Here is a 13444-nt window from a genome sequence, read left to right as displayed (position 1 = left end):
CTAGGTATATATTGTTAGTTCATTTCTGTTGTTAACATGTGGGGTCAGTGGGAACATCATTATGTTTGCCTCATCGTCTATGGGATTTAGCTTCCTGAGAATAAATAACTGATTTGAACTTCTTAAAGTAATAACACAGAAACAGTAATTTTGCTTTGCTTTGTTGCAGCATGAAACTTTAGATGGCTACAGGAAGTATTTCAATCAAATTGTAGGGTAGGTACATATTTAAGATTCTGTTCTTGATTTGTAAGACTTATAAAAAATTTTCCTCTCCTTGGAAAACTTTCTCTCTTCCTTTTGCTAAATATGAAAGAAAATGCTTAGTTTTTATCTTCTTATAATTTAGTAGGAACGTCTTCTTGGGCATGGTAGCACATACCTGAAAGACGGTGCTTGGGGAGGGTAACACAGGAAGACCATCCTGGGCTGTACAGAGAAATGGGATCTCAAGTAAACAAGCCAAGGATGAAAGCGACATCTTACTAGTTTGAGCATTATATTCTTGGAGGATCCTTTTGTACTAAAGAGTTGAGTGGATTTCTAACATTATACTTGCTGTTTTGTTTTTATTCTTTGTCCCATCAGAGAGGGAGATAATTAGCTACATTGACAGAATTTTTATAGACAGTAAAGTATTTTAGGCCTATCAGAATATAGGAACTTTGTCAACTTTGTGGCAGTCTGAAGGCAGGTGTATGATTCAGAAACCTGTGAGTAAAACTGTGTTATGTTAAAACGACCTTCATGAAATGGGCTGCTGCCGGGCTGATTCCACAACAGGCCATGCTCTTCTCATTTAGAGTGGACATAGCAGTGTGGAGTTAGGTTACTTAATGAAGACCTTTATGTACAAGCAGCCTGTTCCATGTATAAGATGGCAACTGTAGTTTAAAAAATCAGCAATAGAATTTGGTTGTTTAATACACCTGGCCTGCCCATATCCTCCTTCTTTGCTTCTCTCACTTCCTCTCTAGAGTCCCCTCTCTTCTCCTCCTTTGCTTTCTTTCATCGGATTTATATTGCTTTGGTGTAAAGAGTAACTTCCATTATGCATATCATTGAGTGTTGAGGGATGTGGGCAGCCTGTGCTACATAATACATGAGATCTTGTTGGTGTTTAATTTTTTTGATAATTTAAAAATTCCTCAATAATAGGAATTTTCTCTTGATTTGAGTGAACATTTAAACAGAGTTCCTGAAGATATGTTTTAAATGCCCAATAAGCTACAACAATCCCAACCAGACTTTGTATTTTGAGGCAAGTCTCAAGGTTTCTGTTTAAGACATTTTGTAGCTTAGGCAAGGCTTGATTCAGCCTCCTAAGTTACTGGGGTCATAGGCCTGATCAGGGGAATTATTTTGACATGTTGAATTCTTAAAAATCTATAATTTCAGTGTTTACGATCTGTGTCAAATTTGTTAGTTTCTTGAAATGTATTGTATTTTAAAAATAAATTGGAAATAGACTCTATTAGCTTTATATAATTTCTTTTAAATTGTTGGATTACATGATTGACATTAAAAATGAAACTTCAGCCTTGGTAATGTACCTAAGAAGATAGTAATATGATTGTAGACATGTTTTCAATCTCTGAAGTAATTTCATTTATGATAATGAATAGCTTTCCTTACAAAAAAGTAACATCCCCTTTGAATTAGATACTAGCTGATAATAACAAAGCTTAGTGGTCATGATTGCAACTGTGATCTCTGATATCTCTGTTTTCTTTTCTTTTTAATCTCAGCTTTTTTGTGGTTGAAGATCACATTCTGCATACAACCCAGGGCTTAGTGAATAGAGCCTACATTGATGAACTGTGGGAAATGGCCCTTTCAAAGACCATCGCAGCACTGCGTACCCACTCGGTACGTGGGACACCCCAAGTGCTTACTTACAGCTGACTGTCTGCATACTGTCTGGTGTTGCACTGAATTCAAGTTGACATACATGTTTTTGGCAACCCCTATGTGGAGATTGTGAAAGAGGTTTTTAGTTTTCTCTGTATCACTGAGCTTACCTTTTTGATCATATCTGTAATAAGAAACAGTCACTCACATCTGTCCATGATTCTCATTGTGCCCAGCAGTGTTCTGTGTATTTCATCTCTAGGTCTTGCTTCATCCTTACTGAGTACAAAGTCATGTATTATCACTGATGTATTTTTATGTGTTTCATATTTATTCATTCAGAAAATACCTCATGTGCTGTACACATTTATACACATAGCTAAAGGATTGCTGTCATGACGGTTTGCTCTTTGCCTCTGGTTCTACTGTCAGCCCTTCCTCCCTGCTTACCTACAGCAGGCATGTGGATGGCTGCTGTCATTCCTTGTCAGGCTGGTCCTTCACCATTCTGTTCCTTACTCCAGGAATACTACTTCATTGATATTTGTATAACATAAGACGTCTTTATTCTGTAAGTTTAATTTAGTGCCAATAACATGTCTCAGGAGTTTACTGCTGGTAGGGCAGTTATCTTAAAATTGAACGTACAGTATTTTCAAGAACAGCATGTAAGAGCGCAGAAGCTCTAAAGAGAAAGTCTATCAACTAAAACCTACAAGTGAAAAACAAGGAAAGAGATGAAAATGATTGTCATTGAAGTCATAATGTTTTTCCTGAGTGGCAGTGGGGAGGTTCTGATGAGCACATCCAAGAAGTTCTTGCAAGTAGCTAGTACTCTCTGGGAATGGTATGATTGCAGTTACAGCCACTACCTGTTTTGCATATGCTCTATTCATAGCATGAAAGAATATAAAACAGAAGAAAATAATGGAAAGACACCCCCAAAAAACTGAATCCAAGATAAAAATGGTTCCTTGGAAATTTATGAGCATCAGATTGAGAAATTTAGTCCAAAGATGAAGAGTGCATGCCATTTCATGATTGAGAAGATAAACTCAAAGTCAGAAGTTTATCTTATAGTCACAAAGAAATAGAAAATATGTTAGGAATAGCTAAGATACATGGATGGTAATGGAGACCTTGGAATATAGCTGTCTGAGATTGAGAAAATGCAATGTCCATCAAGGTGCCTATTAGTAATAGAGTGGGAAAGTGGAAAGGAGTCACCTATTGACGGTAAGGGAACTGACAGCAAATCTTGACAGACAGACACAAGGACTCTTCATCATGTCTATCACATTAATTAATCCTGTAAAAGGTGGCTTACATTTAGAAAGAATTTAATGGATACTTGAGATTACTTCAAGTAACTAGCTTTAATGTCCAAACTGCAAAGGAATTAAGTGATTGAATCTAACAAAACACATGAAAGAGGACATTTGGGAAAATTAGAAACAGAACTAGAAAACTTAAAATAAGGCAGCTTGAGTGGGGCCACTTATGTTAGCAACCCAGGAAGTGTAGCAGAGCTGGGTCCTTACAGTGCCTCGGGCAGTCTGTCCATAAGGAGAAACAGTCTAGAAGACATGTAATCTTCAAGCAAGAAGATTGGGGCTATTTTGCATTAATATTAGTTTTGGCACCAACAGACAAAGGTCCTTTACAAGAGACAGTATCCATATGGTAATAGAAGAAACTGAAGTACATCATTATTATGGGGAAACTGAGCATACTGCCATCAGACGCTGAGAGGTTACAAGAAGAACAAAGTTATTGTCGAGGAAACTGGAATATCAGATGTGATGAAATTTTAAATTTGTAGCATATATTCTTTAATCCTCCTGTGGAAACTGTCTTCCAGGTTAACCAAGTAATCAGACATTTGTAGGCGAGGTGCTTATTTGAAATTTTTGTTTCCTGCTTTTTTATGCTTATTTTATATCCCATATATTATTTAATGATATTTTCATTTATTTTATAATCTGACTTACCTAAGATGCCCATCTCACTGATTCCATGTTTATCTATTTTAAATGACCAAAATACCATGTCTTTTTACATTATCAGTTTGTCACTTTTAACTCTCATCATTTGATTTATTACATGAATATGGTTATTTGGTGCCATTTGTCATAGTGTCATTAGTGCAGTGTTTGGCCAGGTTATTTTCAGTCTTGTATTTTCTGATGTTTTTACATTAAGAAATATATACAGTTACTTTGAAAATGGCTTTAGGCACATATCATAAGTTTTGGTGCAGAGTATTTCATTATTGTTCATTTTAAAATAATCTATCCATTTCAGTTTTTAATTGTCTTGTATTTTAATTTATTTGTTATTATTGTGTCTGCCTATGATGGGGGCATGTATGCATGCATGTGTGGAGGTTAGCGGACAACTTTGCAGTCAGTTCATGTGTGTTCAGGGGATTATATTCAAGTCTTTTGGTTTGTGGTGTTGGGCAGCATACACCTTTGATTGCTGAGCTATCTTGCTGGCCTCATTTTGTTTTCTTCTTTAACCAAAGAGTTTTACAGTGTATTTCCACATGTTAAGGATATGTAGTGTGTCCTGCTGAGCCCCGTCTCCTTAGTTCTTTTCGGATTGAGCCTTTGTTGCCTTGTGCTAGGAAATGGTTAGACTCCTCTTTAAAAATGCCTTTAGTTGCTGGTGCATTAGTCAATTTAATAAGTAAAACATGATTTTTTTTTCATGAGATATTTTCTCCCTTTCCCCCATTTCCTTTAGTCCTACTGTTCTGATCCAAACCTCGTGTTAGACTTGAAGAACCTCATTGTACTGTTTGCTGACACACTTCAGGTATGTGCATTGTTGACCCCGGCCTTTTTGGAGTATGTTCCATCACTTTGAATCAGTGTGTTCTCTCCCAAGGCTGGCTTACTCCCTTGAGTTTTTACTGCTTATTCTTTTTCCTAGAACTAGATCATTTTTACTTCTCTAGAGCACATTCCGTGCTTGATCTTGACCCTTTATGCTCTCATATGTAAGAGGTCCTACCATTTTTTTCTCTCAGAGAAAAATGTCTTGAACCCTTTGTAGAATTAGACTTTTAAGTGATTGTAATTGCACCATGGCACCTGTGTGCCTTGTAGTGCGTTCCATGACCATCTTTCTCCTGGTGGTTAGTTTGGACCATGTTGGCGAAGCATGCGGGATTGGTGCATTGGTAGCATCTACACTTTCTCTCTGTTCTTGGAGAATTACTGTGGGCAGTAAATTACCATGGGGAGAATTCACCTGATATTATTATGTTGATTTTCATTTTCATCATTTTCTTTTATTACCTACCTAGAAGTTTTGATGTGTGTCTTTGAATTTTTGAGAGTAAGCACTTGTTGTTAGATAGAAATGAACAATTCTGCTTCACTTTTTCATTGTTATTTAAATAATGAGATATCTTTTAGTACCTAATCTTCTGTTTATTTGAAAAGTCTCTTTTGAAAACAAATCTATTTTCTTTCAGGTGTATGGTTTTCCTGTGAATCAGCTTTTTGATATGTTGTTAGAAATCAGAGACCAGTATAGCGAGACTCTATTGAAGAAATGGGCAGGGGTTTTCAGGTAAGGAGCTGCAGCTGTGTCCGTGTTCCTGTCTTCCCCTGCCCTATGCATCCTGCCCTATGCATATGCTCCTTTGTGGACTTTACAGATATAATGAGTACCGAGAGCACATGGCTTATATTTCTTTTAAATTCTCCAATTTATAAGTAAGAATTCCAATGAATTAAAACGATTTGTAAAATGATCTTCCAAACTTTCTTATGTCAACCGGCTGTGATTGGAAAGCCTCACATCCTGTTTGGTATGTTTGTTTTCTTGGATAAATGGCAGTTTTATTGATTTACACCATCCAGATGATCTTGTGTCTTCTTACTCTATTTTATAGTTTTTAGTTTTCCCTGAAGATCATACTTTGGTAGTGGTAGTTAAGCTATCATGAATAATAGTAGAGCCTTAGGAAAATGTTTTATTTTATTGAAAGAGTCTTGTGTGTTGCAGACTGATCTTGAACTTCTGATCTTCCTTCCTCTATCTTTCAAGTGCTGGAATTATTGGTGTGTCCTACTGGGCCTGGCTCATTTTTTTGAGCCTTTCACTTTTTTGATAACTCATGTTATAGCTCATCATTATTCTTCTAAGCAGAGAAATGGCTCACTGCACTCCATATTTGAAGCATGTTGTTACTGCAACATGGATACAATAATGGCAAATTATTCTGGAATATCTCCTCCCAGAACAGGTCTCTTGGGACTGATTCCTTTGTATACATTGCTTGCCATCTTAATTTTAAACTTTTCCTCTACAGGAAGTGAGACAAAGTTGTCTTCTTGCTTTAATCTTAGGTCAATTTAGTGTGTAACATCTGAGCTGCAACAATGCAGCAAGAGAAAGAAAAAAAAGTAATACAAATGGGAACAGAGGAGTACTATTGTCCCTCTTTGTAGAAGATGTGAGTCTATACTTGTGAGACCTCTGCAATCCACTAGGAAACTCAAGGAACTCTCAGTCCTCAGCAAAGGTGCAGGACATAAGTCAACACATAGAAGCCAGCTGCTTTTCTAAGACAAGCATGGTGAGAAAAACCTCAGAGAAACAATCCCATATACCATTCCCTGTATCCTCAACTTAGGGCAGTAAGTACAGAAAAGAAGAGACCTAGCAATAAACCTAGCCAAGGAGGACAAAGGCCTTCCGAATGGAAAGTAAGGACACCGAAGGAGCTGAAGAAGACTGTAAGGATAGGGGACCGCCCATGCTTTGGGTCAGTGGGGCTAGTATTATGAAAATGGCTCCATTGCCAAAGTAACATGGAGGTTCAATGCAACCCACTTTGGAATCTCAGTCTATCCTTAACTTTAAGAGTTCCTGCCCATAGCTTATGTGTCCTTGTCACCTAATCTTCTTTTACTTTTTTGTTTTTTTTTACATTGTTTTACTTTTAAAACTTCACCTTTTAATCTTTCTTCTCACAGCCATGAGCATGCCATTATTTAGTTCAACTCATAATTTATTAATGTAAATACACAGACTTCCAGAACCCAGGTGTATCTGATGCGGACAGTTGCTTTATGGGAGGGTTGTCTCTGTAGGTAGTAGAGACAGCATGAAATAGCCCCAGCATTCTGTGCTTTCTGTGGGTCTCCGTTTGGATTTTCATAGGAAAGTTTCTGCTTTTGGAGAACTCTTAGTGTACTCAAAGAGAGAATCTATTCCTGGAAAACATTAGTGATTGGGACAAAGCAGAAGATAGAAGAGAAAGAACATAGCTTGGATTATTGTTAGAAGTTATTTTTCATCTGTGACAGTTCCTAAGTTAGAATACACTATCTAGCATACAGTTAAAGTTGTGATTATGATCCAGTATATCTTAATAAAATGATCAGCTCCAATAGTATTTTTTTATTCTCTTCCCACTTGCCTTTAATTTTCTGCCCATTTGTAAATCACAGACTCTAGAAGGTCATGTTTATAGTTTTTCCACCTTTTTCAGAGCTTAGTTTCTCTCTGATTCCTTTTAAAAATGTCCAAACAAAATGGCTGAATTATGGAAGGGACGTAGTAAGGGCTGGGTGGCATTCATGCGAGATTGTGGTAAACATAATCATCAGGCTGTCTCAGAAAACATCTCTGTGTTTAACCCTCCATTCTCTCTTCCTCTCTCTTCATTTTTATAGAAACATACTTGATTCTGACAACTACAGTCCCATACCAGTAACGAGTGAAGAGACTTATAAAAAAGTCGTAGGACAATTCCCATTTCAAGATATAGAACTGGAAAAGGTAAGGGATACTTTAAAGTAGAGTGCTCTTTCTCTCTTTCATTAGATTGATTTCGCTGAAAGTGAGAAATTTCAGTTCAATAGACTTTAAAACACTTTCAGAGAATTCCTTCTGGCTCTTAGAGGTATGAATTGCTCATTGGGATCTGTAAAAGACTTTAAGGTCTTAGCATATCTTTAGAATTTGTCAGATCCATTAGGGTAATACAATTTGATTGAAATTTTAAATTCTTAATTTTGTTGTACTGTTTAGTTTCTTTTAAAACCAGTCATTGAAGTATGATATTATGCTTATATAATTCTATCATTTTGACAGTGGATTGAGTGGTTTCTCCCCACCACAGGTACAATGAAGGTCCTTTCTACCCAAGTCCTGTGCTGCACCTGTCAAATGTGAAGTCTAGGCTCAAGCTGTTGTCTTTTGCTGTTTACAGAGTCACAGACACTTGGAATCATATAATCTCAGGGCACAGTCATCACTCAGGGAAGTCAGAACAGGAACTCAGAATAGGACCTAGAGGTGGGAGCTGTCATAGTGTAGCTTACTGGCTTACTCATTCCTGATTTGCTCAGCATGCTCTCTTACACCATCCAGCACCACCTTCACAGGGATGGCAGCATGGACACTGAGCTAGGCTCTCCCACATCAGTCATCAATCAAGAAAAAGCCCTGCATATTTGCCTATAGGCCAAATTTATTGATGTATTTTCTCTATTAAGATTGCTTCTTTCCATATGACCCTAGTTGGCATTAAGTTGACCTAAAAACTAGCCAGTCCAGTTGACCCTTTGTCAACTTGACACACAAACACACTGCTTTTTGAGGCATAACCTTTCCTTTCTTGTTTATTCCCCAAATCTCATATTAATATCCGGTTATAAAACATTTTAACTTTCAAACCAGGCAGTCTTTAAACAAACAAACAAACAAAAAACCCGACACTAAATTTCAGTCTCTAAAACATTTAAAGTGTCTTTCAAAGCTTCTCTATAATACCCAATATTTCTCTAGAATATCCAATATTTCTTTAAAATGTCCAAAATTTCTGTAAAATTCTGAATCCTCTTAGAAATTCAAATGGCTCTCAATTGTGGGTTCCTGTAAAATCAAAAATAAGTTAAATACTTTCTTACTTCAAAAAGGAAGAACCAGGTCACAGTCACAATCAAATCAAATCAAGTCAAACCCAAAATTCAACAAAGTACAAAGGTCAGTGTTTGATGTCTAGGACCCACCCATGATCCTCTGGGCTACAAAGGGTCATCGATTCTTCTCTGGGTCTGCTCTCTGCAGCATACAGTTTGTTTTCTAGGCTGAGCCAATACTACTCCATAACAGTTGCTTTCCTTAGTGGTTGATCCATGGTAGTGGTATCTCCAAAATATTGGGCTCTTACCTGCAACCCATAGCCTCTCCTGACTTCTCCTGATGCCAAATCATAGCTGTTCTAGTTGTGATCCTTTGTGCCTTTAAACATCAGTCCTGTCTGGAGGACTCTTAATACATTAGCAAGTTCGGCAACCAGCATGAGATGCTGCGGAGGCTCCCCTCTTGACTACAACTTCTGTATGCTGACCCTGAGAAAATTCTCTGGGATTTCTACCATCAATGATACTGGTCTCTTCTTAATCATCATTGATTTCTAGGCTTTAACTAACCAGCATCAATTGTCCTAGTTAAATTTTACTTAAGTAGTTATAATTTTTTTCTAATTACAGCTAATTCTTCAGTTCCAGCTGACCAAAATCACACATTCTTAAAACTCAAGATATCAAATTGCCCTTTAACGAATTCTCAAACTTTCCTTTGAAACTTCATCAGCCATGATTCCATCTTCTGCATTACTTTCAACATTCTTAACTACCAAGTTCTGATAACAGCCCATTAAACCTCAAACACTCATTGACTTTTCTAGTTCAAAGTTTCAGAGTTCTTCCGGAGTTCTCCAAATATCACAGGGCCAGGCCTGCCACAGTCATACACCACAACCTGGTTCTAGTTTTTGTCTTAGGGTTTCTATTGCTATGAAGAAACACCATGACCAAAAGCAATTTGGTCGAGGAAAGAGTTATTCTTTCTAGCTTACAACTCTCAGGTCACAGTGCATCTTCTAGAGAAGTCAGGGAGGGAACTCAAGTCGAGAAAGCAGAAGCCATGGAGGACTGCTTCTTACTGGCTTACTCGCTTATAGTTTGCTTAGCCTGCTTTCTTATAACATCCAGAACTACCTTCCCACAGTGAGCTGGTCCTGTCTACAACAATCTTGAATCAAGAAATGCTTCAGGGCTGGAAAGCTGGCTCAGTACTGTTGCTATTCTTGCAAATGACCCAGGTTCGGTTCTAAGCCCACACATGGCAGCTCACAACCACATGTAATTCCAGTTCCAGGTGTCTGACATTCTCTTCTAGCTTCCTCCAGCACTGAGTGAACATGGTGTACATGCATACATGCAGGCAAAATACACATGTGTATAAACTAAAATAATAAATAAATAAAAATAATTTGAAAGGAAAATGCCCAGCTAGGTAGTGATGGCACACACCTTTAATCGCAGCACTCAGGAGTCTTAAACTCCTCAGAGTCGTAAGAGGAAGGTGGATTTCTGAGTTTGAGGCCAACCCTGGGCTGGAGAGTGAGTTCCAGGACAGCCAGGATTACACAGAAAAACCCTGTTTCAAAAAATTTAAAAGAAGAAAATATTGTGGGGAAAAATGCTCTACAGACTTCCTATAGCCAAATCCTGTGGAGATGTTTTCTTGATTACGATTCTTTCTTCTCACATATCCATAACTTGTGTTGAGTTGGCATAAAAACTAGTCAGCACACTTGTCTTACTCTTTTTAGTATCAGAAATCTCTTGGGAACAGCTTTTTATGTCTGATACTGTTGTCAATACTTTACAGAGTAGGATAAAGAGTTTTTCTTTTTTTTTTCATTTTAATTAATTTTAAGTGTCTGAAATGGATTTAGTGACCTCCTTTCATTAATTTCTTGCATTTACAGCAGCCATTTCCCAAAAAGTTTCCTTTCTCTGAATTTGTGCCAAAAGTTTACAACCAGATTAAAGAATTTATCTACGCCTGCCTGAAGTTCTCAGAAGATCTTCATCTAAGGTATAACACAAGACAGTCCAGTGCTGAGATTTGTAACTCTAAATACATGCTCTGGGAAGGGTTTGCTCGCTCTGAGGTTGGGTCCTTGGAGTAGGCTTGCACTGTTATGGGGAAAAGGAATAGCTTTTGAATGTCATAAGTATATACTACATTTTGAACAGTATCAGTGAAGTTACTGGAAATTGTGGTTTACCCTACTCACTTTACCATTCCATCTACTTGATGAAAGCTTACGGTGAGAATGGGGCAACAACAGTCTTTGGAATCACTAGTGTTGCTCTGCTCTGTCTGCCTTAACCACAGGCTTCTTTGTCTGTGTGCTCATTTATTGGTTTAGTCTGCATATATTTTAACAAATATGTAGTTAGGTGCTCCTTAGTAGTAAAGACACTAAAAAGCTAAAAGGAAGGCCTTTACCTTCCCAAGGACCCAGCCAGTTGAAGGTAACTGCTGTAGAAATTCAGGATATGCACAGCAGCCATACTTCTTAGACTAACAGTGGCTGATAAGGCTCAACACTGTATCTGAACTTGCACTTGATAAATTGACAATATGTATCAATGAACAGAATGTATCATGTGTCAAGCCTTTCTGAAAATAGGTACATTTAGGAGTGGGGTTAAGTCACTTCTTTATTAACTGTTCACCTACTTTAGGTTGAACATAGGTCTTCCAGTATGCTAGGCAAGTGCTCTCCCCTTGAGCTAGTCCCCAGCCCTTGTTAGATGCTGAGACAGGATCTGGTGGAGTTGCTCAGCATAGCTTTGAGTCTCATCTGTAGCCTCCACAGGCCTTGAAGTTTTTTATCTTCTTGCATTGGCCTCCTACATAGTGTCAAACACAGTTAATTATTGTTCTTGTTAAAATTATAAAACTTGAGATGGTACAATTAATTTTCCCATCTAAAACAAAGATTAGTTTTATAGAAAAGTCATCTTAAAATCAGATTACTTTTGAAAGGTGAACACCAATACATTTTTTTCTTCATAGCTTTCACTCCAGGTTTGAAGGCTCACAACCTTCCCTGCCACACACACCATAGTGATCAGATAACCTCATGTCAGAGGTCAATCTGTAAGGTCTTATTATGTTTGTTACTGCCAAGAAATGATTTCAAGCCAATTGCAAAATGGCCTCTACTCATTTACTTTTATTTTGGTGGGGAGGTAATATTGGGATAATGTGGGAAAATTATTTAGATACATTTCTTCTCCCAAGTTTTTGAATGAAACTTTTTTCTTACTTAATGTTAGAGTGTTCTCTCTCTCTCTCTCTCTCTCTCTCTCTCTCTCTCTCTCTCTCTCTCTCTCTCTCTCTCTTTCTCTCTCTCTCTCTTTCTCTCTCTCTCTTTCTCTCTCTCTCTCTTTCTCTGTTTCTGTTTTGAGAGTTGATCTGTCTTTATTAAGTTTTTTATTCCAAACTTCCTTTGGTGGGTTTTATATTGACAATTTAAATGAAATATTTCTTCAACTTGAGGAAAATTTTCACTTGCCTTTTATTACTGGGTTGACATTGCCTTCTATCTCAGAATATATTTATCTTGTAACTGGAGCCAGAGATCACTTCTATTAGAGCTGTCTCAGAATAGACTTAGTTTGTCAAGCGGGTAATGTGTATAACAATAGTTCTCTCAAACAAAGTGTCACACAGTCAGAGAAATGTTAGTTGGATATTTCTTATGCAACTTTAAAAATTATTTTTCCTGAATGAATAGTTTCTCTCCCATCAGACAATGTTGAAAGACATGGAGCTATTTTGAAAGTTCTTATTAATAGCAAGGTCTCCTATAATAAAATGATACTCTGACATTTAAGTAAAAGTTCAGTGCACACATAGACTTTATTTTTCTACACATTGTCAAAGTAAATCTTTGTAAAGAATATTGGGTTGTTTGTTTTTTTTTTTTTCTTTCTAAAAAGAAAGAAAAGAGTTTGGAGACTATGTTGTCTCAGTAAGTTCCTTAATTGCTGAATATCTCTTAGGCAACTTTGAAAACAGGAGAGAAAAAGTATCTTAAGAGAGAGAGCATTAAAGTTACTTTGAAATAACACCTTACTGCCTTCTAAATAGTTATCACCCAAAAATCCAGCAATAACTGTTGGAGGGGATTGGTGGTGGGATGTAAACTAATATAGCCATTATGAACATCAGTTTGAAGTTGCATCAAAAAAACAGAGCCACCATGTAACCCAAGTAATCTACTCCTTATTTATCTCTGTGATGACATCACAGAGATATTTATACATCCATGTTCCATGCTGCTTTGTTTACTATTGCAAGAGAATGCAATACAGCTTGAATGTCAGTCAATGCAAAAATTGTTAATAAAAACCTAGTATATATGAAATAGAATAATACTATTAAGCTCTAAGGAAAAATAAAATCTCTATATTGCAGAAAAATGGATCTATTTAGAATACTTAATTTTTTATTGATTATTTTATTCATTTATATTTCAAAGCAAGGTCACTCAATCTCAGAAATTATAAAAAATCCTTATGTTCTCCCTTATATGCAGATTATAGACTATAATGTTACATTCATATTTGCAAACAAATACATATGTGTAATATAACATGTAGAAGGGAGACTAAGCAGGTAATTTTAGATGATGATGAAGATGAACAAACAGAGTTAAGGAGGATGTAAACTAATTGCTCTTTTAGTTTTAACTCAA

The 13444-nt window shown here is 36.9% G+C and overlaps 1 protein-coding gene across 2 annotated transcripts in view; it reads left to right on the top strand.

The window, feature by feature from the left end:
- The window catches only part of Exoc6b (exocyst complex component 6B), a 472818-nt gene that overhangs the window by 229309 nt on the left and 230065 nt on the right, over positions 1–13444 (top strand). The window contains exons 10-15 of one of the 2 annotated variants that reach the window (XM_031382365.1): positions 170–216; positions 1749–1869; positions 4600–4671; positions 5336–5433; positions 7548–7653; positions 10661–10767. In XM_031382365.1, the coding sequence (XP_031238225.1) occupies positions 170–216; positions 1749–1869; positions 4600–4671; positions 5336–5433; positions 7548–7653; positions 10661–10767 (551 nt within the window). Of the gene's footprint in view, positions 1–169; positions 217–1748; positions 1870–4599; positions 4672–5335; positions 5434–7547; positions 7654–10657; positions 10768–13444 lie in introns of both variants that reach the window. The other variant, XM_031382364.1, reaches the window with a different exon arrangement.

The sequence above is a fragment of the Mastomys coucha genome, unplaced genomic scaffold (assembly GCF_008632895.1).
Source record: "Mastomys coucha isolate ucsf_1 unplaced genomic scaffold, UCSF_Mcou_1 pScaffold20, whole genome shotgun sequence".
NCBI classification, from domain to species: domain Eukaryota; kingdom Metazoa; phylum Chordata; class Mammalia; order Rodentia; family Muridae; genus Mastomys; species Mastomys coucha.
Note: the sequence above shows the minus strand (reverse complement) of the source record. Positions and strands in the feature narration are given on the sequence as shown.